The 27,931-nt window shown below is 34.9% G+C and overlaps 1 protein-coding gene across 1 annotated transcript; it reads right to left on the bottom strand.

The window, feature by feature from the left end:
- Nucleotides 1-102: 102 nt before the first annotated feature.
- flii (FLII actin remodeling protein) lies at nucleotides 103-27,664 on the bottom strand. Its single transcript, XM_056453985.1, has 30 exons — nucleotides 27,536-27,664; nucleotides 25,232-25,342; nucleotides 25,062-25,133; nucleotides 22,166-22,246; nucleotides 21,863-21,948; nucleotides 19,860-20,021; nucleotides 19,598-19,701; nucleotides 19,336-19,511; nucleotides 18,297-18,454; nucleotides 18,136-18,220; nucleotides 16,888-17,035; nucleotides 16,648-16,781; nucleotides 16,358-16,570; nucleotides 12,078-12,257; nucleotides 11,904-11,986; nucleotides 11,738-11,812; nucleotides 11,566-11,649; nucleotides 11,316-11,487; nucleotides 11,131-11,235; nucleotides 9,084-9,275; nucleotides 8,805-8,993; nucleotides 7,033-7,172; nucleotides 6,636-6,843; nucleotides 6,395-6,549; nucleotides 5,056-5,116; nucleotides 4,809-4,937; nucleotides 4,618-4,724; nucleotides 3,629-3,734; nucleotides 3,468-3,533; nucleotides 103-1,777 (listed from the first exon to the last, which is right to left on the bottom strand). Exons 1-30 carry the CDS (start codon nucleotides 27,596-27,598, stop codon nucleotides 1,643-1,645), a joined length of 3,780 nt encoding a protein of 1,259 aa, XP_056309960.1. The 5' UTR covers nucleotides 27,599-27,664; the 3' UTR covers nucleotides 103-1,642.
- Nucleotides 27,665-27,931: the final 267 nt, after the last annotated feature.

Here is a 27,931-nt window from a genome sequence, read left to right as displayed (position 1 = left end):
TATATATATATATATATATTTGCATTTATAAAACTGAACCAACAGAGGCTATGACAGGTTTGCAAACTGAGGCTATGACAGGTTTGCAAGTTTACAAAGCGATTCCATACAGATGTGCGATGAAACTTTATTCAATACAAAATACATAAATAGAGCATCTGCAGGTGAAATAAGTGGCAGAAAATATTTGTACACATAGAAATACATTTATATATATTATGCAGACAAAAAAAGCTGCTGTGACAAAAAGAAACAGAACAGGGGAACTCACCTTCAATATCAAAAAACGCGTTTTACCTCTACCTAATCCCTTTTATGACCGTCATAAATTTGATTAGCATAATTAAAATAAGAATATTCATTTCCTTGGCTAAACAAATTTCCCTGTCCAAGATCAACAAATACTCAAAAAAGCAAAAACTATGAAGTGATCCGTACATAGGACCATGAAGTTTTTCTTTCATTAAAAAAAAAAAAACAGCACAATCTGCGTTTGATGAAACAGTGTCGGCTAAACGGCTAAATCAGCCTTGATATGTGAAGACCAAACTGTATCGTCGGTATTAGCCATTACAGATTGTGATTTGAATTAAAATCGACGGGTTCAACCCAGCCGACTGCTGCATTGGTATGGATGTACATGTACAGGGCAGTTTAAGGGCATAAAAGCATAAACTATATCATAAATGAAATAACATCCCACATGAACTGTGCAATTCATTGTTCCATCAGCATTGGCAAGTCAACATCCCAACAGTGAAGCGAAATATAGATCAGGCTGATGGAATGAAACATTCAAAGGCAAACATCATTAAAAAACTGTTGTGAGAGGCACCAAATCAGCAACAAAAACTGACCCGGGTGTTGAACTTCCAATACCTGAAAGCCTTGGCAATAAGTGTGATATGCATCTACGAAATAAAACTTAAGAACATGAACCCAGAACAAATGATATGAGCCATCTTGAAGAGATCTGCTGCAGAATTTAGAAAATGTAAACAGATGACAATTCACAACAATTGTGCAGCCAGACGGCTTTTAAAACAAAAAGTAGACTCTCCCTCAATCGATATGTTCCTCTAAAACTCGTCCCTTCAGGAATACAGCATCCAATCTCTCGAGGAAATGCCCCAGCAAACACTTTTCTGTTTAATAGATGTCTAATAGACATCTAAACGTAGACAGAGTGGCTAAAACAAGGCTAAACTTGTGAAAATCTAATAGACGTCTAAGATTAGCCAAAAACTAGACTTCAAATAGACAGACTTCATATGTATAGTCATTCATTTCTGTTTATTTGATGACTAGTCTAGTTTTGGCCTATTTTTATTAGATGTCTATTAGATTGTCACTGACAGCCCAAGTTTAGCCTTGTTTTAGCTAAGACGATGTTTAGACGTCTATTAGACATCTTTTAAAAACAAAAAAACTTGCTGGGTACTTACCCCCCCAGTGCTGTATCGTTTAGACTCTTAAATCTACCCAGAAATATAAAAATTCGATAATATTGCTTCAACTAGCAAACACGTACGTGAGCTTTTTAAAGAGAGTGATGCATTGCACATTAATAATGGAGAGTCTGCTGTGTGTGTGCTGTTTGTTTTCTGAATGCTCGTACTGTATTCAGACAGACTTTGCTGATTTATGCGGGGGCCGTCTTGAAGGCGCTCCATGCGTGGAAACAGCGGGTGAAACAGTGAGGCTCGTTGCCCTTGCGAACCAGGCGCAGTTTTCTGGGGTGCTCCGTATCCTTAGACCTCATGTGTTGAATATAGACCTGAGGGGGACACAGATGTTGAGTAGGCACAGAGGCGAGTGCATGTGTGTGCTTGTGAGCCCAAAAATGGAAATCTGAAGTGTACAGGCATGTTGCACAAAGCCAGAATGGGTTTTTACACAGTTAAAGATCACATTTAGCTTGAGTTTTTTGGGTTGGTTTTGATTCCGTGGGAACGTATGCTACAAAGCGAACCTACTCAGAAGCAGTATTTAACCCTTGTGTACTGTTGGGGAAGTTTTCATCCACTCTAAGGTGATTTTGAGTATTAATCTGGTCACAACTTGCTCTGCGTTTCAGCAAATGGAATGATTTTTATTGACAAATCTTATCTGGACACATATTTTAGAAAAAAAAAAACTTTGGAATAAAAAAAAAAATCTCAACATTACACTCCGGGCAAAATTTTAGTGGCTGTTTTTGCCCCATTTTTAAATTGCATGACAGCATAGAACCATGCGTTCTTAATTGTTTGTGATTTTCCCTGTTGGGAAGAAGTAAAATGTTTAATTTTGATCATCAGTTACCGTGCAAAAAAGCTTCGTTTCTAGCTTTTACATGTAGTATAGTGCGTTAGTGTGTGTGTTAGTGTGTATGTGTGTGTGTGTGGGGGGGGGAGTGTGAGAGAGACTTTTGTAAACTTGATATATCTGAGAAAATCTAAATAAGCACCTCATCTCCAAGTGGCAAAACCAGCCACCAACATAAAGAGAAGGGTAAATTTAAACAGTAGACTAGGGTTAATGTGGGTTAAGCCGCCTATTCACTGCACATCACATTCAGACACGACTGTCGGAATACGCCCCTTGTGGCATTCGAACAGAATATTCAGTTTTGTTGTGCATAATGGGAAGCTGATTATCGCGGTGGTGTTCGAAATAAAGGAGAGCAAAAGCAAGAGCCTTTATTCTCCGTGCATTCATCATGGTTGAATGAATGAATACTACAAACTTATCATAGACTAAAAAGTTTGGAGGGAATGTGAAGACAAGATTAAAAATAATAATTTTTTTTATTATTCATTTATGAATATAATATTTTTTTTTAAATATAGCCTTTTTCTGAAAAAAAAACAAACAAAAAAAAAAGCGAAAAACTCTTATTTCTCATATTGCGCACATGGACCTGCTTGGACAACACTGGAATGCATCACATCTGGTCGGTCGGTCGCATACGGTCTAGTTGCAGGAGTACAAATATTTTAGCAGATCTGCAGCTCAAATTGGATCTGTATTTTCCGCATACGGAGATGATCAGAACTCCACGCAGCTCCTGGACAACTCTCCATTGGAAATAAATGACTTCCGGTCTGTCGCTTGTTGTTTGTCATGTGCAGTGGAAAGGCAGCTTTAGAGATTGTAACCCCAAACTGGACCAATCAGCTTTGAGTAAAGTGACATAGATCTGATTCAACAAAGCCACTCCTAATCCCTTAGCATCTTTTTTGCTTTTACACTAAAAGCATTAGAGTCTAAATTGTCTTTTGTTGCTAATGATTTATATTATCTGAATTATAACTATTTATATTTTCGATAATTTATTCAAATAGTTTTGAATTGTCAATTCATATTATAATTATATTATATTAATATGAATAACATCTTTTCAGCTGAATTTGTTTGGTTTGGTCAACCCGGAGTTTGTTCAACTCTTTTTGTGAAACAGGCCTCTTGTGTACAGTAAAACTAACCTGACAAGCCTTCAAGCTCAGTTTAATCTCCACTTGGCTTGTCTGTGTGCCAACCCACATGTAAACCTGCGAAACAGGCAAACAAATATTTTAGCCATATAAATACAAATAAAAAGAAAATAAAAAAACAACTGTGCTTGGTTGAAAGCATGAAGCTCTACCTCTTTCCCATTGTCCAGAAGCATGATGTCATCATCAGCCAGGTCATCTTGGCAGAAGTCTGAGCACTTCTCTGATACAGCAAAGTAGCCTTTCTCATTTGAGCACCTGAGATATAGGGAAAAATGTGATTACTTAAAAGATTATCGTAAATGGAGAGAGGTGCATTTATTACTTACAATTTTTGTGAACATGAAATTATATTACGTGTTTGTGTCGTGTTTTTTTCTGCTTCATTTTCTCAGGTTTCATTCATTTGTCAATCAATCTGTCAATAATTTCCTCCACGGTGATGTCACTCTGACGTCATGGCCAATAAGCCAAGACCACCCAGGATAAAAGAGCGCACCAGATCCCTCACAAGTCCTCTTGTCCCTCTTCTTTCTGTTGCTGTGTTTATAGGGTATATGCAGCGCTAGTGTTTCTTCCCATACTGATAAACTTCCGGTGAACGATTAATGTGAATGTTTTTTACTGTTCCTTTTACAGCATCGATGTTGTAATGTAATTAAAATACAATCAGTTAAATAAACTTTGGCATTCATTTAGTTGCTCAAGCATAAAACGAGATGAAAAGCCATTTACATGCACGTGCCCATCAGAATTATCAGGCTAGCGCAGAAGCTCCATTAAATATACTGGGGTAAAATAAACGTTCATATTTTAAAGACATGGCGGGGAAAAATGTAATTTAATGCTGTGCTTCGTGTACAATCAAACACCCACTTTATATTGGAAATCAGTGGAGATCGATTAGAAATATATATATATATATATATATATATATATATATATATATATATATATATATATATATATATATATATATATATATATATATATATATATATATATATAATAAAATAAATAAATAAATAAATAATTATACCTAACAAGATTTTATAGTATATAAACTACTGTTCCGCTGAATATCATTTTAGTGTGCGTTCATAAAATAAAGTTGTGTAGTGTTTTTAATTAATTTCCTTACCTAAACAATCTAGCATATTTCATGTACTCTGCATCCTCATCATACGTTTTCTGTGAGCCAATGCCAACCCAGAAGAAATTTTCTGGCTCTTCTCCTTCATTTATCACCTGAAGAAGAATGGAAAAACTCTAAAAACGCACTTAAGATGCATTTAAAAGATGAAGCTACTGATTTCTACAGCTGGTGTATACCTGTTTGCTGTAGGTGTCATCAAACATGGTGTTCATGATGTCCTCTGCCAGTTTGGCTTCGTCTGGATCTGCTGCTCGGCCCACCCATGTGTACACTATTCCCTGATTGTCTGTACTTTCAAATGGCACCTACACAAAAAAAGAGAACATTAGATTCAAGAAGTGCACTGCAAATATGCATGTATATTATTTGAGGAGTTGCCATACGTTAGAAACTTGTAATAATGAACATTTAATGCCAGCTTACTTTCAATATGAAGCAGAATTCAGAGTTTAGGTTACTGGAGTCTGTGGCTATTTGAATAGTCCTAAAAACAAAAAAGAACCACACATGAACATAATGCGTATATATAGAGTATAGATATAGAGTTAAAGGAAAAATTTGTAGCCCTCCTGTGAAACTGTATTTCCTTTTAAGTGCTGATTAATAGAGATGATTTTTCTTTCAAAATGTTTAAATACAATACATTTAATTAATAATTTATAATAACATTTTTATTGTATTTGACAGTACATAATTTTTTACTAGTTATTTTGCAAGATATTAGGATTTGGCTTGAACTGCTTAAATTTAAAAGCGTAACTAGGTTAATTTGTTTAATTAGGCTAATAAGTCAATTTGTCAAGTCATTAGATTTTGTGACTAATTGAGGAAAACAAACAAATAACTGAAAGGGGAAAATATAATTAAATAAATAAAAATAATATAATAAAATTAAATAAAATAAAAAATAATAAAAATAAATAAATAAAAATAAAATAAATAAAATAGAATAAAAAAAATAAATAAATAAATAAAAATAAATGAAATAAAATAAAATAAGATATATAAAACAAATTAAACATAAAATAACAAAATAGCAAAAAGTATAAAATAAAAAAAAGAAATAAAACAAAAAATAAATGAAATAAAATATAAAATAAAATAATAAATACAATAAATAAATAAAAAAAAAATAAATAAATAAAAAATAAACAAATTAAAATAAATTAAATTAAAAATATATAAAACAAATTAAACATAAAATAACAAAATAGCAAAAAGTATAAAATAAAAAAATATAAAATAAATAAATAAAATAAATAAAACAAAATAAAATAATAATAAAATAAAATAAAATAAATAAGACTTTCTCTGGAAGAAAAAAAAAAAAAAAAAAAAAAAAAAAAACTTTCCTTGATCTGTTAAACATTACTCGGGAAATTTTTTTACAAGAATGAATGTCACAAGAGGGCTAAAAAGTTTGCCATCATCTGTAGCAGTTGGAAAGATACTACCTGGTCATAAGTAGGCCCACACAGGTGATTTTTAGCCCACAGCTGAATCTATTTATTTACTTGTGTAAATTTATATTTATTCAGTTTTTATATTAATTTCAGTAACATTATTGACTAATATGAAAATGTTATTTGATTTATTTAGTTTTATTTTTAGTTGATATCTTAAATAAGAGACTTGCCAAATAAGTGGATCTTATTGGATCTGCGCTATAAACATTAAATAAAAATTAAGAAGCTACACAATTCTCCACAGAAATAGCAAAACATTTTTACAGATTCTGTCTGACCCCAAGTTATATAGTTACCTGGTGCATAGTGCGCTTCCATTTGTCCTGATGTGATACAAGCTTGGCTGCACACTGTCCACTTTTAGCTTCCTCTTGCCTTTATGGATGATGAACTTCCTCTTGAAGTGTGACAAGAACTTGAGATTCTCCTGCTGCTGCGTCATCCTCACAACCTGACAAAGACAAGAGATATGAGGTCTCCTAAACACTGACACCCAATTTTATACTTCCAAGTTTTAACCAAACAAGCATGCGGTACCTCTAGTTTTCCTGGAAACAAGCTCTCAAACTTCTTCTGCAGGCTGAAGGTAAAGGTCAGCCAGCCCATGTTGGAGGCTTCACGGCCCTGCCAGAAGTAAACCACACACTGGAAGTCTTCTTCAGTCTGTTTGTCCTCATCGTCTCCCTCTTCTCCTTTCTCTTTGCCTTTCTCCTTATCATCCTCATACTCCACTGGCACCCAGTACCTGAGACAGACGCAAAACTCCCATCATCCCATTGCTTCTTATTCATTTTCACTGTATTGTAATGATTTGCAAGGTAAAGAAGTTTGTGTAAATCACCAGCAAAACTGCCACAGACACATGATTTCTATGATGATTTCTAAATGTGGCTACAAATTGTGCAGTTAGTATTAGTGCAGTGATCTGACAAACCTGCAGAGAAACACATAGCAGTCCTGAGTGTGAAAGTGACCGAACTCTTCTTCTGGTAAACGAGCAAACTTCTTCCCCTCCAGAACGAATCCCTCCATGCCATCCAAATCCTCGTTCCACTCCTCCATCATCTGCTCCGCCTGTCATAATTTACAACCAACCCACAAAAACAGAATTAATGTTAATGAATTAATAATACATTCACTTATGACATTTAGTACTCAAAATCGTATTCATCCAAGGCACTGTCGCTAGAGAACCCTGAGCTTGGAGATAGTTGAGCCCAGGGCTCCCGCCTGATCGATCGAGCATGTAAGGGGAGTACGAGATCAGGTGGTTCTCGAGAGCTCCCCGTGGTAAAGGAGGAAAGGAGGAGAAGGGGTGGATGTGGGGTTTCTTCGGAAAATGAAGGTAAGGGAGTAGTTCTAGCTAGGCTACTTAAAGTGAGTTTGGATTAATCTGATTGTAGATGGGTGACCGGCTGCAGTCGCTCATATCACTTGCTCCTCTCTAAATTAGTTTGTGGAACTTCACTTAAAACTCCATCCAAGATTTTCAAAAACTTCGATAAGAGTATAAATGTGTGGTCACTCAGGATTTCTACAGGTTTCACAAAGTTAAATTTAAGACTTTAAGATATTTTAAGACCATTATGAATGAAATTTTAGACTTGTACAAGGCTAAATGCTAATGATTTTTTTAAATGTCCTAGTTAGAAAAGATTTTCACTTGCCCTAACAAAAAATTATTACAATTTTATACAATTAATAATAATTTTGTTTAAATATTTTGTATTAATTTTCAAATATATCCATTCACAAACCCTATAACCTTTACCAAGAATAGAACAAAACATAGCGGTCAATTACTTCAGTCTACAATAATAATAATTTAATAATATAAAACATAGGTCAGGGGCCTCAAGCATCAATGCAGCGTACGCACAAAAACTTTGCATAAGCCAGATTTCACGCTCACGTTTGGATTTACTAACGATGAAATTAATGTGAGAATGTGCGTTGGTCCACGCCAACTTCATGTCTGGCGTACGTGTATTTCTTGTGTGTTTGTTTTTTTCCATTGACGACTCCTAGAGGCAATTATGTATCCTGCACCAACAAAGTATCCTGGCAACTGGTTCTTTCCAAAAGGAACTGGCAGACTGCTCGGGGTAAGGCAGTCGTCTTTGAGCCGTGCAATGCCAGCTGTATGGGACGGGATCATCCGCATGTCTAGCAGGTAAATAAGGTTTCCATACCATGCAGTTGACCAGCCAAACATTAAAACGCAATTTGCAGCGATCGCTGGTTTTCCCAACGTAATCGGAGTGATGTGCTATGAAAGTGCTATAAAAATGTATTATTATTATTATCATCATCATCACCTCCTGTTCATTAGCAAAGGGGTCTATGATCTTTGACTAAAATGATAATAAATTCTAAGTTTGTTTATCTCTGTGCTCTGGGTGGAAAATGCTATATTTTCCTGACTCGCAGCCTGCGCTCTTTGGTTTGTTTATGGTGGGTGTGACCCATGGTTGGTTTGGGTACTGCCGATTGGGTGGAATGAAGCTGCGTTTATTAATAAGCATGTCACACCGAGGTTAATAAGCAAGTCAAACCAAGAGAACTGTCATGCATTCGCTCTTGGATGGAGATCTGTCTAAATAGTTTTATGTATTTATTTTAGACCCCCCTCTAAACTTCACAAGTTTAGAGTAACCAACCCCCCCACTTCAAGTATGAAAAAGTCAAAGATAACTGAAGTCTCACCTCTGTGAGGGGCATGGCTGGTTGTCTAGGCAGGAACAGAGCAGTCAGGTCAGCTTTCATCTGGTCCTTCTGCTCTGCATCCTTCTTCACTTTTCCAGACAAACCTGCCTCCTGCTTCACGCTCTCTGCATTCCTGGTATAATCCACCTTCAGCACATCATCCCAATTCTTGAACTTGGATTTGAAGACCTGTCAAGTGTAACATAAAATAAGAGATGTGATAATGTATCCCTGTATATACAGGTTTGTATTTTTAATCTCTTATTTTGTCAATTTTACCTGGCATTCGGTGCCCTCCAGATTACGGATGACCACAGCATGTTTTGGCCGATGGAGCATTCCGCAAACCTCCTGACCCAGCTTCAACGCAGCTGCCCTTACAAGACGCGGAGACTTACGGCCAATCCAAATGAACACATCAGACCAGCAATCCAAGATGTAGACCCCTTTAGTGTCCAAAAGACCTTGTACCTAAGACAAGACCATACTCCATGAGTTGGTATTTTAGGGATTGTTAAAAAAAAGAATATGGTTTAAAAAAGTAAATAAAAATAATAATAATAAAAACAACTATATTATTATTATTAATATTATTGTATGTGTGTTTGTGTGTATGCGTATATTATTTTTTTATGAAATTAAGTCTAAAATACTCACAAAGGCATTTAAAAACCTGAATATTATTACAAAATATTTACAATATATTATATATCATGCATTCCTGTTGCTTAAAACTTAAGTTTTATTCATTATTACAGACTTTAGTAGCACACGATCCTTCAGAAATCATTCTACAAAGATCATTTGATAAAATATTTTTTCGAAAAATATAGTAAAAAAGGTAGTAAAAAAGCATCATCAATAATTTATGAACTACAATTCGTTACTTCTCCCTCCAAAAAATGCTTTAAGGAAGAGTGGGAGAAAGAATTGTAAGTGGAAATTTTGGAAGAAATGTGGCAATCAGGTTTGGAGGATATTAATGAACACTATTAATTCTAGAAATTCTGTCTTATTCAGTGTAAAATAATTCATAGGTTACATAATTTAAAGAAAAAATTTTATAGAATCTTCCAAAATATTTCACCTCTGCGTCAAATGTAATTCATCAGATGCCGATCTATCTCACAGTTTTATTTTTTTTGTTCTAAGATACAGAATTATTGGAATGTAATTTTTAAAGTGCTTTCCGAGGTTGCAATTACAACCAGATCCAATGCTTTTAATTCAGGGATTCTCTGAAAAAACGCATTTGTTGTCAAATTCACAATATATACTGCTCCCATACTGTTTAACTACTGCCAAGAAGCTACTGCTATTGTTTTGTAAAAAAAAAAAAAAAAAAAGAAATCCCCTACATGTAAACTGTGGCTTGAAGAAATTGCCTCTGTGTTACATTTGGAGCCAATTAGACACTATTTTAAAATAAAACTTGAACAATTTGACAAAATCTGGCATCCTTTTATCAGTTACCTTGAAAAAACCTCTCATAAAAATGCATAGTTTCTGTAATGTTTTGATATGCTTTGTCATCATACTCTGTTGTTCAAACAGGTTTGCTTGTTATGTGGGTGGGTTTTTTAAATTTATAATTATGATTTTCATATTGTTTTTCCTTTTTTTCTTATTTTCTTTGCCTATGTTATATGTGGACTAAATATGTAAACAGAGAATTATTTTCTTTCTGAATCGGCGTCTTCAATAAAACTTATTTGACAAAAAAAAAAACGTTTTGCAAAAGTTGTGCAACCCTTTTTGTTATCGGATTCTTTCATTATTAGAACATTCTAAAGATTAGAATTTATTTCAAAGAGACTATCTGTAAGCACTTTTGCAATGTAATTGTCAATGTAATCCATATTTGCCAAATAAACAATACACTAAGAAAATCATAAAATATACCTTTATTACAAATTAAAATGTGTACAAAGAACTGAATAAACCTTTATAATTAAATTGATTAAACTTTATTTTTAAATCTGATAAATGTATTTAACTAATTTTTACATTTTTATTACTGTAAACAGAAATACTTTACAGTAATTAAGTAATAATTATTTTGAATTGATACAATTAATACAAAAACATTGACTTTTGTATTTTTTCCTTTTACAAAAAGTCACCTTCAGGTTTAGTTTAAAGCCAAATGTATCCTGATTATTCAGATTTAACCTAGAATTCTCATTTCAGGGGATCACTTAATAGACCAAAAATCTCACTGACTCCACTGTTGAATTGCAGTGTATATTTTTACTGTTTATTTATTGTGGCTAAAATGTGTTTAATGTTGATGTTAATGTCAAATATGTTTCAAACTAAACATTACCAGTCTGAGTTCTGGGACAACATCTAGTTTGAGCTTGTCTTTGTGCTCCACAGAGAGTTTGTAGTTGATCTGAGGAAGTTCAAGGTATCCCAAGCCCAAGCCAACCTAACAAACAAAAGCACAAACTAAATTACACAGACTGATCAACTCAAAAACATACGTCACCAAACAGATCATTCCCTCACCTTATAGAGCTTGGGTCTGATAGGAGTGAAGTCATCAGGCACATGTTTCTTGATTTCCTCCGGCTGTCCTCCAAGAACTTCCCAGAATTCTGGCGGTTCTTGATTTTGCATCAAAGTTGTTATCTCTGCTTTGCCTTTTCGCTCATTTTTGTTGATTTTCTCAGCAAATAACCTGTAAATAGCAAAGGTGCTGTAACAAATCTGAACAAACAGATAAATAAAAATAATTCTCATCATATTTGCATGCTACCTTGCTTTTGTAGTACCACCGAGTGTTGCATTGCCTCCTCTCCAAATATATATTTCAAGACCAGTGTCCAACAAAAAGACAAATCTTAAAAAGAATAGAAAGAGGGTGATGATTAGTATCATTAATTTACATCAAAATATTTATAATAGATCCAACAGCGGACTAAACTCACCGTGGGTCGAGTGATGACGCTTTCAGAGGCACAGACTCTAATCTGATGTTCTTTTTCCCATAAATCCTGTACAACCTGCCCCAAACACACAACAAACAGGATTAGTCTAAGTCAGAACAGGGATGAAGTGTAAAGTCTGTCCTGGGTGTTGTTTTAGGTGTTTCACCTGGTTGGATATTGCGTGTCCTCTACTGTGTAAAATCCACTGGCTGTTCCGCCCTCAATGTAGGAGATTTCATGATCAAACACCTGAAATGCAGGACAAACATAAGTATGTGCTGGGAATGCAAAAATAAAAAAACTGCATGCTTTAGTGCAAGGAAAAGGTTGTTTTACTGACCGCAGTGAATTCTTCACTCTCGTCTCCCATTTCCTCTCTGATAGTCCTGCACTCTGCCCCCAAATAATTACGGAGATTGACAGCATGGATGGCAGAGCCGGCTTTCTTATCAAGAGTAGCATCTTGCCCAATCCAATAAAAGATTTGCCAGTTTAGAGCTCCATTTTCATCCAAGAATGTCTGTCAAAGTGCATTACAACGCATTAATTGATAGTTTATTATTCATTGAAGATGCAGACTGGGGGAAAATCTTACAGAATTTAAGAAACGATATTTAAACTATGGTTCATTTAAAGTGCCACTCGTGTAATTTATTAATAAACCAGAAAGTCCTATTATTCAGAATCTTCTATCCTCGAACTCTAATACTAGACATCTGATATCAAGCTTTGTTTGTGCTTTTGAGGCACCAATATGCAATAAGCACATTAAGACAGTTTGGGCCAGGGATTTGAATGAAGTGGCTGATGAAATTTGGGAAGAAGCCCTGTTGAGAATTTTAAGTTTTACATCTCCTAGATTTCTCTAAAACTTGATTAAGTGAAATGTTTCCCTCTGCATCTCCTAAATGTGACAGATGTTGTGGGGCAGAAGGGACTTTGGCACATTTATTTTGGTTTTGTCCTGTTCTTTATGAGTTTTGGTCCAGCATTTTTGAATTGTTTTCCAGTGCTTATAGAACCAATATCCAACCTGACTGCAATATGGCTATTTTTGGATATTCTAATATAATGGACACCTTTCCATTAACCCAACAGCAAGCCCTGATGGTAGGCATGATTACAGCTAAAAAGATCATCTTACTTAATTGGAAATCTCCAAAGGCTCCCTGTTATAAGAGATGGTTGAACAAGCTGCTTTATGTCATTCAAATGGAACAACTACGTCTTGAAACTTCTCAGAAAATAGCTGAAACCACATGGGGACCTATCTTAATACTCTTGGGAACTTTTGTAAAAAGTTAGTAAATTTTCATCTCTAACCTATTTATTCACGATACTGACTTTGTAAAAATGTGAATATTGTCATCTTTTATTTATATGTTTATGCTACATATGTTGTGTGCATATACTGTTCAGACCAAACGTTTGGACACACCTTCTCATTCAAAGAGTTTTCTTTATTTTCATGACTATGGAGGAGGAGGTGTGATATGTAGGGGTGCTTTGCTGGTGACACTGTTAGGGATTTATTCAAAATTGAAGGTATACAGAACTAGCATGGCTACCACAGCATCTTGCAGCGGCATGCTATTCCATCCAGTTTGAGTTTAGTTGGACAATAATTTATTTTTCAACAGGATATTGACCCCAAACACACCTCCAGGCTGTGTAAGGGCTATTTGACAAAGGAGAGTGATGGGGTGCTGCGCCAGATGACCTGGCCTCCACAGTCACCGGACCTGAACCGGAGCAATCGAGATGGTTTGAGGTGAGCTGGACCGCAGAGGGAAGGCAAAACGGCCAACAAGTGCTAAGCATCTCTGGGAACTCCTTCAAGACTGTTGGAAGACCATTTCAGGTGACTACCTCTTGAAGCTCATGAAGAGAATGCCAAGAGTGTGCAAAGCAGTAATCAAAGCAAAATGTGGCTACTTTGAAGAACCTAGAATATGACATATTTTCAGTTGTTTCACACTTTTTTGTTATGTATATAATTTCACATGTGTTAATTCATAGTTTTGATGCCTTCAGTGTGAATCTACAATTTTCATAGTCATGAAAGAAAACTCTTTGAAGGTGTGCCCAAACTTTTGGTCTGTACTGTATGTATATATATATATATATATATATTTGGTAACTGAGACAATCCCTTGGGGGCGCGGGGGTAATAATGCAAGTTATTCTTTACTATTTTTTCTTCTTTTTATTGGTCTTGTACGGTTTTTGTTAAATGTCTTATAAATGTTAAATAAAACAAAATTTTACAACAAAAAAGTGGCACTCGCAGTAAAGGAACTATAGTAAAGTAAACTATAGTAAAGTTTCCTGATTTAGTATTAACTAAAAACAAATAAAAACAAACAAAACACTACTTCTCTCATAATAAACATTGCAGAAATCACTATTTTCCCTGTCTGAAAGGATCTGGTGTCTCTAAACTCCTCCTTTCTGAGAGCCTATAGTTATGACTGATAGGATTATCAGTTAACAGGATGTGTTGAAAAACTAAACACCCATTACCACATCTGAACCTCATTTTCTTGGCACTCACACACCAGTGAGATAAAAAGTAATGATGAAGAGATATTTTAAGTTTAGTTTGAGTTCAAGTCTATTGGAAGTGAAAACAAAATTAATTTAGTTTGAGTCTTCTTGACCCGTCTACAACAAGAACTTAATCATAATTCAACTACAGTGTTTAAAGGTCGAGCAAAGAGTTTTTGTTTTTTTAGGCAGCTAATGAAGATTATAGGGGGGGCATTATAACAATTTGTAATAAACCTACATGAGTGTCCAGACATTCTTTCTTAAAAAGGTAGAGTTCATCAAAAGAAAAAAATTGTGTTATGATTTACTCCTCCACCTGTTTTAGTTTCTTCTTCTGCTGTACTCGAAGAAGGACAAACTGAAGAATGTTGGAGTAAAAATTGTCATTGACTATACTTTGTGTTCCTACTTCAGGAAGGGACGAACAGGCTCACATGATCCCATCCACATCAATGGGATGGCCGTGGAGCCTGTCTCATCCTTCAAGTTCCTGGGGACCCACATCTCTAAGGACCTTTCCTGGACCACCAACACCTCCAGCCTGGTCAAGAAGGCTCACCAGCGCCTATTCTTTTTGAGGCAACTTAAGAAGAACCAGCTTTCATCAGCCGTCTTGGTGAACTTCTACCGCTGCACAATAGAAAGCATCCTGACCAACTGCGTCACGGTCTGGTATGGAAGCTGCTCTGTTGCTGAGCGTAAGGCACTGCAGCGGGTGGTGAAAACTGCCCAACGCATCACAGGGACTACACTGCCAGCCATAGAGGACATCCAGAAGAAACACTGTCTGCGCCGAGCACGCAGTATTCTTAAGGACACCTCTCACCCTGCTCACAGACTGTTTTCTCTCCTGCCTTCCGGCAGGCGCTTCAGGCTCCCCCGGACAAAAACCAGCAGACTGAGGAACAGCTTTTTCCCCAGAGCTGCCTTCCTTTTGAACTCTGCCCCTCACTGACTCTTTTGCCCCCCCAATACACCCTCCACTCTCCTCTAACTTATACTCCTCACAATCACTGCACTATTTAACATTTGCACATTTAAAGTTTGCACATATTCATTGCACTGATTCATTTATTTGAACTGGACATACCCACTGCACATGGACATTTGTAATTATGTTTATCTGCACACTTCTGCTATCAATAGTATCCTGTACATATATTCATTTATTGTAAATCTGTTTATTGATACAACCTGTATATAATGTCCATAGTACATCCATCTGTAAATATCACTATAGTTTTTCTATAACTGCACTTTATAACTTATACCTGTATCCTGCACTTGCTGCTATTGCACTGCTGGTTAGACCTAAACTGCATTTCGTTGCTCTGTACTTGTACATGTGTAATGACAATAAAGTTGAATCTAATCTAATCTAATCTACTATGAGTATCAATAGCTGCTTTATTCCAGCATTCTTCAAAAAAAGTTGTTTTGCGTTTAAAAGAAAGAAATTCATAAAAATTTAGATCCACTTTAGCAACAGGGTCTTAGGCCATGTGCATGTGTATACACACGTATTTTTATAAACAGTTTATCCGCTTTCGTGAAAACGCAAAAATACAATGTGATGAAACACACATCGACCCAACAGGTGGAGATAATAACACTTTTAAAAGTTCACACCAAACTAGCAATTAAGTATATTACTCGAGCTAATTCAAGTCAAATGTCCAAAAGTTCAAAGTCAATGCTAACATTAGAACAGAGGAGGATTACAGTCCCATAGTCGAACAATGCAATACATTTGCTGCGAAAGTGTAGAATTTTCCTCATTCGCGTCTGGTGTGAACTGCCGTGTTGGCCAATCAGAAAGCAGAAAACAGCATGCATGCTCAAGTCATGAGACGAAAACTCTGGTTGTAGTGTACACCCGGCCACTCTATATACGGACTTTAGAAAAATGTTCACCCTGACAGGAGTTTTCAGAAAGTTTCATTTTCAGTCACCTGATCCTTCGTTTTTATGTGGACAAACAGCAAAACCGCATGCGGTTTTGAAAATACAGTGTTCTTAGAATTACGACGGTTATTAGGAAAAGCTCATTTAGACTTGCACAGGACTGACCTTGAGAATGATGTAACAGTCTGCCTCATAGAACTTCCCATGGAAGGCCTCGTCCACCTGGATGGGTATAAAGTTTTCTATCTGCCAAATCGAAACGCCAGGGATCTGGCCCACATCCTCCAAGAAGAACTCAGAGTAATCCAGCTGAGGCTTCTCCAGGTTTTTATCCCAGCGCTTGGTTTTCAGATCAGAGTATTTCAAGTCTCCGTTCTCCTAAAATGAACCCACATGAACACCATTATCATTTGTAGAAAAAAAAAGGTACTGTTTATTTCTGGCTATTTCCTCACCTCAATGGATTTGTTCTTCTCCTGAGCCACGTCTGACATTCCCTTCAGCACCTGTTTAGCCTGATCATCCTGGGCTGAGTCCTTGCGTCTCCTCAGCCTCATTTTCCTGGCCATATGGTCTCTTGGACTATTTCCTGTAAACACACAAAATGTGTACTTAATCATATTTTCAGTATATCGTCATAGATAGATCATAATAACACTCAAATAAATCTTGGAAAATAAAACAAAATACTGTACCTCCACCAGCTGCTGCTACAGTGGCTGGAGAAGCACCAGCTAATCGTAGCTGGTTCTGCAGCGAAAAGTCTATGTTGTACCACTCTGCTGTCCTGTCCACTGGTTTAGGGGGCATGACAAGATTTGGATTCTCACGAACGTCCAAAACCTAAACATCAGCATCACAAAGACAACATCACGTCCATGTTGAAGAGCACAGATGCTGACACAGCATAAATCTTTCTCTAATAAATATGAACAGTGCATGCATGCTATTAAATGGAGAATATTTGAAATGACTGCACATTTGAATACAGACAGACATTTATCTATCTATCTATGAATGAATATATATATATATATATATATATGAATGAATGAATGTATGTATGTATGTATGTATGTATGTATGTATGCATGCATGTATGTATATTTATATATATATATATATATATATATATATATATATATATATATATATATATATATATATATATATATATATATATATATATATATATATCTTTATACATACATACACATATCTATACACATACATATACACACACACATTTATTTGGGCATTAGCCTTTTGAAAATAGCAATCACTGTGGTAACTTTTCTTCATGTCCCTAGTATCACCAGTGATATGTTAATATAATGACAAATTGAGAGCAACCATTTTACAGTTTAAAATAACCTGATTTCTGTTTGAATATATTTTTTAGAAGTAACACATTGTGATAGTAAAGCTCAATTTAAGCATCCATTACTTCCAGTCTCCAATCATATTATCCTTTAGAAATCAGAATTACTACGAATCATCATAATATGTTTTGTTGGTACTTACAGAATAGTTCTCCCAAAAATTAAAATGTGCTCATTATTATTCAACCTAAAGTGCTTCCAAACCTTTATGACTTTCTTTCTTCTACTGAACAGAAAGGAAGATCTTTTGAAGAAAGCTGAAAACCAGAAATCATTGGCTTCCATATAATACAATGAAAGTCAATGGTTACAGGTTTTCAGCATTCTTTAAAATATCTTCTTTTCTGTTCAGTAGAAGAAAGGAAGTCATAAAGGTTTGGAACAAGCGGAGGGAGATTAAATGAAGACCATACTCATTTTTGTGTGAACTATCCCTTTAAGAAACATGTCATTGATATTACCATATTTAATGTTTCTCATAATAACAGGTCATTTTGGAAATGCACACTTATTTCATTAACAGCGGTCTAAAGAATTATTACAACAACAATTATGTTTTACCTCCAGCTCTGTGAGGAAATGGATGGCCTCTGGTAAGGTCACAAGCCGGTTCTTGTTCAAAACCAGCTTTTTTAACTTCCCACACCTGAAAATCCAAACGCCACATATTAGCATAATCATATTATGAATACATGTACATAAATGACAATGCCAGTTCTCACCTGCACAGCCCTTCTGGAACAAGCTCCAAATTATTATTTGCAGCCATGAACTCAACAAGGTTAGATAATTTTCCCACACCAGACGGAAGGCCATCAAAATCGATTTTGTTGGAGTTGACGTAAAGCTTCTTCAGCTTGGACAGCTTGCAAATAGCAGACTGCATTAAAAATGGAAAAAGAAGAGGTAGGATTAGTGACAAGCCGTCAAATGTATTAATACTAATTGAATGACAAAATTTCTAATCTGATTAAGCATTGTCTTGCTTATTTTCCATCTCCTCTAGACTTAAACGGTTGAACTCCATTCAGCTGATCTAGGGGGCTGGCGGTAACACTTTTAGCTTAGCATAAATCATTGAAATGGATTAGACCATTAGCATCTCAATCAAATAAATAAGCAAAAAATTGTTTTGATAATTTTCCTATTTAAAGCTTCACTCTTCTGTAGTTAAATGGTGTACAAAGACTGACAGAAAATGGAAAGTTGCTACTTTCTAGGCCAATATGGCTAGAAACTACACTCTTATTCTGGTGTAATAATCAAGGGACTTCGCTATGGTACTATGGCTGCAGCAGCCACAATGATATTACGCAGCACTGTTACCTAGTTACCTAGCTGGGGACTATTTTCAAGAGCTGCGTAATGTCATTGCGTCTTCTACGGCCATTGTATGGCAGCAAAATGATTATTGATTATTACACCAAAATGAGAGTATAGCCATATCAGTCATAAAACAGCAACTTTTATTTTCTGTCAGTCTCAGTAAACAATTTAACTAAGGAAGAGACTAGCCTAAACAGCAAAATTATCTTTTTTTTTTTTTTTTTTTTTTTTTTTGAGCGAGATGCTAATGGTCTAATCAGATTCAATGATTTATGCTAAGCTAAGCTAAAAGTACCCCCATCAGACCTGTAAACCCTACCCCTAGACCCTAATTTAACCCTAGGCCAACTGTAAAATCAGTCTACTTTCAAAAAAGTGGAAACACTTTCTCCTAAAGTCCCTCTGTTTGACTTTATATAGCAATGATGGACTTACAGGCAGAGATGTGAGCTGATTTCTAGAAAGGTTGAGCGTCTCGAGTTTGGTCCACTGATCTATGCACAGTGACAGTTCAGATATCTGATTGCTGCTCAGATTCAGCCGTTTAAGATTAGCCAGAGAATACAAGCATTCTGGAACCCGCGTCAGATCATTACAGGACAAGTCCACATCTATACAAAACACAACAAAACATTACACACAAAAAAAACAGCAAATAGATTGTTTTATAGAGAGCAGTAACGTGTTCAGATCTCACCTGCTAGATTGAGGAGACCCTCCAAACTGGTGGGCATATTATTTTGAGTACGCTGCGTGTTCCTTAAATGGAGGGTCTGAAGAGCCACCATAGCTGGTAACTGCCTGTAATGAACAAGTGCACACAATCGACCCAGATTAGAGTTTAACTGAGGTGATGATGATGACGATGATGATAACACGGTGATGTCATCTCGCTTGAATGTAGCCTGCTAGCTACATCAATGAAAATAAGTGGAAACTTATAAAACTATCTATCTTACCTCATCTGTGCATGCATCAGCGGATTGTTGTTGAGTATGAGGGTCTGTAAATGGACCAAGCGTCTCATCTGAGGCGGCAGACTGTCCAAATTATTGTCACTTAGGTCCAGGTACAGCAGATCAGTGAGGTTAATGAACAGCTGATTCGGTATGTTATCAATGCTGTGGGAAAGAGTAAATGTCAATGAACTGTATCCGATTACATTAAGAAATTTTATCGCTTAAGTACACAGTGTAAGATTGTTGTTTTATTTAGATGTATTAAGCAGACATACATAAACGCTGCATTTACACTAGTGCATTTCCATTTTGAAAAGGCATTTTAGATAGAAAATGTTTTGTCTACACTGGCGTTTTACTGAGTTTCAGAAAAAAACAATCTTCGCCCACACTATACAACTTAAAACCCATGATTTTTTGCTTTTTCTGCACAGAATTTTGTAAATAATCTGCAGATTTATGTAGAATGATTTTAAGAGTATCACAACAAAAAACTTAATATATTAAATAAAAAATAACATCTTTTTAACTTAAATTTTTAGAATACAAATCCAATTAGACCCACTTATTTGGTAATCAAAGCAAGCCTCTCATATAATATATCTACTAAAAGACAGAAAATATTTACAAACTGTATTGTAAATAAATCCCATGAACATTATATTAGTCAATAAAATTCCTGAAATTAACTAAAAACTAAATAGATATAAATTTACACACATTTACAAGTAAATAAATAGACTTCACTGAGCTAAGAATCCTTTAGATGGGCTAAAAATCTGTGTAAATCTGTGGATTTCTGCACGCAGATTCCATGTAGGCCTACCCATGATACATTCCCAGCATCCATACTAGGAGTCTACCGGTTGTGTAATGGTCATATAAGAAGAATGATCAGGAATGAGTCAAGGAATGATACACAATAGTCGGACAGACAAGTCAGAGAGTATCTGTGGATAGCCTTGCCTCCAATTTCAAAAGTTTGCGTTTCATTTTATTTTATCTATAATCAAATAGAACACCACCATTTCCAAACTAAAATGAGATCTTCTGCATTTTTAAGAAGCTCTGTTTTCATGGGTTGAAGATGCTGGAGTAGTGTGGACGCCAACTGTAACCATAACAAAACCTAAACATTTTAAACACAAGCCCTCAACCAGTGGGTCAAAACTCAATAGGGGTCTCAGCAAACTTTTTACAGAACTATATCAGCAACATTTATTCCTTTTATAGCTCCTCAACTACTAGTCTTTTTTTAAATGAAGAAACAGGGTATTGAAAAACCTAAATATACTATGAAGTAGCCTAATTAGTGATTTATAGACCAGTAAAAGGATAAAAATAATAATAAACCTATCAAGTTACCCCAATGACCATTTTTAAAACTGATAGGATACACAATTAACCATAATTTATTTAAGTATTATTACTAATATTAGTGTTATTATTACTATTGTTTTCATTATTATTTTAAAAATGATAATTATTATTGTCAGCATTTCTTATATTAAGATATTGTGAAAATAACATTTCAACAACATATTGGGGGAAACCATGACTCTAATTACTTTGATGAAAAGAAAATCACTAGAAAATCTATAAGGTTTATAAAGAATAGAAAGGTTAAAATGCATCATATATTTAATGCAACTAAATTAATCCAGCATTTGAGAACCATAATGCCACACTGGGCCTTACAGTTTAAAAAAACATTTACAAAGCATTTCTAAGATGGTGAGTCAAGTTCAAAAATAGTTCAACTTTTAAAAACATGTCTAATGAACTCAGGATTTTTCCCCATTCCATCAGAACCTCTCAGCCTAGCTATTACTGGACTACTACTACACTGAAATTACCCAAATCATCCTCTGCAATCACTTTCCAAAATAGGACAATAGCATTACGATGTAAACTAAATGTTAAAAGAAAGAGTGGTTTCATGACTGATTCTCCACTTGGAAATAAATAAATAAATAAATACAGACTGACCAAAAAAAACATACCTATTGTGACTGAGATTTAAAACCAACATGTTTCTGGAGTTCTCCAAGTCCCGGGGGATTTCGGTTAGTTGGTTGTAGCTCAGATCCTAAATAAAAGTGCAAACGATAACAATAAGCAAAACATTCATCCCTTTTACCATCATTACAGCACCTAACCTATGACAAATATGCACTTTGTTCAAAAGTCAACCACAGGCTTGCTTACACAAAATTAAGTCATGCCAGCAGTTTTGCACTTAACGGAGGAACGTACTTCATCCTCCTCCTAAGTGAGAAATAAACATGAGGTAATTCTCAACATACCAGCACAGAAAGATCATCCAGCTGAAAAATATCATCAGGAACACCGGAGTTCTTCAGGTTGTTTGCTCTGGCCACAACCGCCTACAGCAAAACAACAAGAGCGGATTAAATATGGGTCTACACCACCAGAAATATTTACAGTAAAATTAAAATAATGCAGCATAAATCACAAAAAGCTATTTTAAGTACAGGTCAAATGAGGAAACAGGCTTTCAAGCATAGATCAATGCAAATGTAATATAGCTTTTATTTGTTTCTGTGTATTATTTTTCATCATTTAAGTTTTTAATCATTTAAAATAATGATAATTCAGTAAAATTGCTTATTCTTTAGCATGTTTTAATACGTACAAACTAGAACATGTAGTTCCTTTCATTATTACATGAATATATGGTACACTAAATAATAATGACACACATTTTATTTTCATTCAATTATTTTCGATTTATTATTTCCCAAGTTTTTGTGTAGGCTTGTATTTTACAGTACTTTAAAAATACTTGAAAACAATGTCTTGGTCAATGTTTTCAAACACTTATATTTGATTTACCAAAGTCACACAAGTGCTAATTTCACATCTGTCATATCTATAATGTAGAGCGTCACATCCACAACGAAACTTTTTCTGTGTTTGTCTTATAGTGAGCCAACTCTTATCTTTTTGATTAGTATTAATTATTTGGGGTTGTGCAGCTTAATTCACAAAATTTCTAGAAAATATCTTGTATACTCTAAACTTTTTCTTTTTGTCACATCCATAACGCATGTTTATTTTTCTCATTTTATATATAAAAATGTTTACAGATTATAGCTGCATAATATTTAGTTTCAGCATCGATATCGCAATGTGCGCATCTGCAATAGTCACATCGCAAGATATGTAATGTTGAGTCTAAAATATAGTTGATTAGGAGCCAGAGAACACATGTGATTTGCAGAGCTCGCATGTGTTTTTAAGGCCTGTGAAAGATTTCAAGAGAGTTTAGAACATTTGAGCACAAAAAATTATGAGTTTGGAGGTGTAACAAAGATTTATTTTATATAATTATTTATATAGAATTGATACGATTTATGATTCCCAGTTATCGGTTGCAGCTGGAAGGGCATCTGCAGCGCAAAACATATTCTGGATAAGTTGGCGGTTCATTCCGCTGTGGCGACCCCAGATTAATAAAGGGGCTAACCCAAAAAGAAAAAAAATGAATGAATGAAGCAGTTTTAACAACAATTTTTGTCTTGTATCTAGACCAAATATCCACATTTCAAAGCGAAAACAAGATTATTTTAGCTTGCTTTAAGGGGAAAAAAAACAAAAAATTTTCTTAAGGTAAAAACAAATCAATATTATTACTTAAAAATCTAAGAAGTATCTAAAAATTTTTAGATATTTGGACTAGAAACAAGACAAAGCAAAGGAAGAAAAGCATTTTTTTTTGCATTGCGATTATCCATTTTTGTATCTAATTACAGTTATACTCACCAGAAAAATCACCAAATAGAGCTATTCAAACCATATTTTCAGATCGCAACATTTAACGCAGAAAAATTAAATATCGCAATATCAGATTTTTGCAATATCGTGTAGCTATTACAGATTGGTATTTTTCTGATCCCATAACTCTGTGCTTAGTTGCTTTGGAAAACATAATCAGATGTTTCAATAAAATGTTAACAGATACTTTCAATGTGAACTTATGTGAACTGAAGTTTTTACTGCAAATGTCACATCCTTTAGAAATGTTTTTGAATAAAGCTTAGGCACATTTATTTAATGCAGGCATACACAGGCTGATATTTAATCATTTTAAGTTGATAACTGCCCATAAGATTTGCATTTTAATTTTTTTTTTTAAATATACACTATATAGAGTAGGGGTGCCCAAACTTTTTCTTATGAAGGGCCAAAAAATATAGTAAGGGTAAATATAGTTGCCATGGGTGATTTCCTAATTTATTTAATAATATTTTAAAAAATTACCAGAAAACATTACATTATATTAACTAATATAGTGTTTTTTTACATTTTATAATAAATTTACTACAGTAAAAACAAATGTATATATCATTTATAACAGAATGGAGTTACACTAGTTTTTGTCTTGATTTGCTCACCGATGTCTTCTGCATAGTCCTCTATCAGTCTCATGACAGTATTAACATTTTTAAAAAATCAGATTCATTTACAACATTATTTGAAACATTTCTTTTCTGTTTGCTTTTTTTGTAGCTCAGGAATAAAACAAATTACATCAACTTAGAAATGATAATCTCTTGTGTTAAAGTCGTTCCCTCCATCCTTCTCTAATCATTCTCACTCTCCTTTCAGATGGGATGGTGGACCAAATCAAAGGTTACAATAGGCCAACTTTGGCCCGAGGGCCCTACTTTGGCCATCTCTGATATAGAGTAAAATTATAATATTTTACAACCAAATACAACCATTTTCTTTATAATATTGAAATTAGTTATCATGTATGATATTTTTTAAGCTACATTTATGCATGTGTTCTCAGGATTCATTGAGGATTAGAAAATGATGAACAGCAGAATTTATTTGTTATTTGTAACGATGCCTTTTGATCAACTTAAAGCCTCATTGCTCACTAAAATGATTCATTTCTTGCATAAAAGTATCACAGACCACAACGTTTTTAATGATTCATGTGTTGGTTGCATAAATATTAAGATACAGTAGTCAACATTTGAAGTGGACCAAAAAAAGATTTTCAAAATTGTCCTAAGACAAGAATGGGTGTTGCTGAATAGTTTTTGAACAACTTTGATGAAACGCTTTGATCCATTTCAAATGCTGAGTGCTGACTACTGTATACACTTAATAATAAAGTGCAAGTAGAGGAATGTGACATATTTCACAATATTTTCAAATCACACTTACCCTCAGATTGGGAAGACTTGACAATTCTCCATGCAGCGTTGTGAGACTGTTGTGACTCACAGACAAATGTTCCTGATTTGACAGAAAAGACCAAAAATGAACATTAGCACATTGACAAATCCCAGCTGCAATATATGAAATTGTGACTCAGCTGAGTAACAAACAATCACCAGTTTCTGTAGGGAGGCTAGTTCCTCTGGAAGATAGCAAAGGCCCGTTCTGTTCAGCTTCAGCCATCGCAAACTGGTCATAGACTTGACATGTTCAGGAAAATAGCCCCCCTGTTGAAAACACGAAACATACGAGTATTACAATCTAAATTTATGGCTCACTCCAGCCAGTGACACAGTTACTGATGGATCTGACTGCTACTATTGGGGATGGAAAGATTACCATGGAAAACCTTCTTCTAATGTTTAATATTGCCATTACAATAGTGTTTGATTATTGCCGTTATAAAAACATGCTGTAAATGTTGCAGTGCCAGCATCAGTTTCATGTAGACGCAGCATGTAATGTTGTCAAAATAGGTGTTTAGATTGTATCTCACTTAAAATTAACTAATCTTTTACAAAAAAAGGATGATATTAAAGAAAATGTGCAGTTATAACAGATTTTCACTACATAAATAATATCCAGACGTGAAATAGTAATAAAACGTTTATCTTAATACTGAACTCGTCTGCTTCTATTTTCAATATATTCAATAAGTTTGATTTCAGTAAAGAAAGAGAGCATGTTCACGGTGATACAAGACACAGATCAGTGTATTATAATGTGGTGCTTTTGAGTATAATGTAAGAAATAAAATATATGATTAAAATTGTGTTAGTACATGTATAAGCTTCACTTGTTTTGTTTTATATGTAACCCTGGACCACAATACCAGTCATAAGTGTCGGTTTTTGGAAACAAAATCATATGAAAGCTGAAAAAAGCGTTCTCTTGTATTAAGTAATACATAATATGGTTATATTATGTATTAATGGTTTGTAAGGATACAATAATATTTGTAATAGAGACTATTTGAAATTATGGATTTTGAGGGTTCAAAAAAACCTAAACAGAAAGGAAAAATCACAGTTAAAGTTGTCTAAATTAAAGTGACAGTTCACTCAAAACTGACAATCCTGTCATCGTTTACGTAACCTTCACTTGTCAAAAACCCGTTTGAGTCTCTTTTTTCTGTTCAACACAAAAGAAAATATTTTGAAAAATGTTCAAAACCAACTTTCATTGTTTTTGTTTTTCCTACTAAGAAAGTCAATAGTTTAAAATACCTTCTTTTGTTCTTTTGTGGAAAAAAAGAAAACTCATAAAGGTTTGGAACCACTTGAGTGCGAGTAAATGGTGAGTAAATTTAAATTTTTGGGTGAACTAATTTGAAAAATTGAATAAATATCTTCATGAAACAGAATCAGTAATTAATATTCTAATCATTTTTGTATTACTATAAAAATAATCATTTTGACCTATATATTTATTTTGGCTATGGCCAAAAATTTACCAATGTAATATAAGACAAAGACATTTTTGTATTCCAGGGTCACAAATGTACATTTGATTAAAATTTTAAAAGGTATACTGCTCATGAAAACCTGCACTCGGCAAACGTGTAGTTCTCTATTGTTTAATGCTTACAAAACTGCAGATTTTATTTGCTGCGTGCATTTGCAGAAAGGAAACTTGGTTAAAATGCTTTTAATTATGTCTGTTTATCAGTATTATTTGAACATTTTGAGCACATTTCAACAAAACCATTATAATATTGATAACCATGAGAGTTATCAATTGAGTTATCATTATCACCAAAATAATTATCATTGTTGTTGTTTATTTTTTAACTTTAATCATTTTAAATATAATTCTCTGACATTTCTAACTACCATGATGCCATAAAATCCTACTTGGCCCTGCGTGCACTTGATATGAATCAAGCTAAACTTGGTAGAGTGATGTCACTTCAATACAAGAAACTCTATTCTGCTCACAGGATCATCTCAAGACTGACTGAAGTGGCTTTACATAAGACAGAGCATCGGCAGAAATTCACTCAAGTGAACTGACACACTTGAGAGACTGTGTAACACTGGTCTAACCAATAATGACTTACAAATGCTTAAAATAAACCTCTTTGTCATGCGTACTGTATGTTGGACTCTTTTCTAGTCTGTAAGGAGCTTCTGTTTGTGTTAGCAGCGCAGTTCATTTATCGAGGCCACAAACATGACAATGTGTCAACCAACCCAGCTGACCCACTAACTAACTTCTCGTTATTTCCTGAGCTTGATTGACTGCAACAAATTTTGACAAGTCGCGAGCTAACGCCCAGAGCTAGCACAGTTAGCACTGCTAGCTCATCATCTCTCAACCAGTTCCGACACGCTAAATAACCTACATCACTTCCCTCGAGTAAGCGGATGATTTATGAACACCGCCATGTATCTACAGACCTATAAAGGTAAAACTCTTACCTTAAAGTCATTCCCACTCAGGTCTACTCCCCGGATAAAGGGGAGAACTCCGGTCGCAGCCATGTCTAATTCGGGATATGGCAACAGAGCAACCTATTTCTGTTTGGCAGCGGCTGGTGGAACAAACACTCCCCGCCCCCCGCGCGCCCGGTGCGGCCCACTGTTTTAGCAACCACTCATACGCTGAAAAAGTTATTTCCGCTTCTGTAAACCGAACACTTCCACTTTTTGTTCACGCCCAAAACGGGTTGAAAACTACATCTTTCACAGTTTCTGACTGCTGACTCAGAACCTACTCATTTATGATTCATTTAAAGTGCGCTATAGTGAAACTGACAGGTCCTGGACAAAAATGTGATGATGGGGCCCCCTTTATCTCAGGGCCTCAACATTCCC

This window comes from Danio aesculapii, chromosome 3 (assembly GCF_903798145.1).
Source record: "Danio aesculapii chromosome 3, fDanAes4.1, whole genome shotgun sequence".
Classification (NCBI taxonomy): domain Eukaryota; kingdom Metazoa; phylum Chordata; class Actinopteri; order Cypriniformes; family Danionidae; genus Danio; species Danio aesculapii.
This window is presented reverse-complemented; position numbering and strand designations above follow the sequence as displayed.

Bases quoted from the DNA above. Each gene is read 5' to 3' on its own strand.
- flii (XM_056453985.1), bottom strand. From the start codon at position 27,598: ATGGCTGCGACCGGAGTTCTCCCCTTTATCCGGGGAGTAGACCTGAGT. The intron at 21,949-22,165 runs GTATGTTGAGAA...ACTTTTATTTAG, and splicing joins TGGATGATCTTTCTGTGCTG to GATCTGAGCTACAACCAACT. The intron at 5,117-6,394 runs GTAACTATATAA...TTTTGTTTTTAG, and splicing joins GGAAGCGCACTATGCACCAG to GACTATTCAAATAGCCACAG.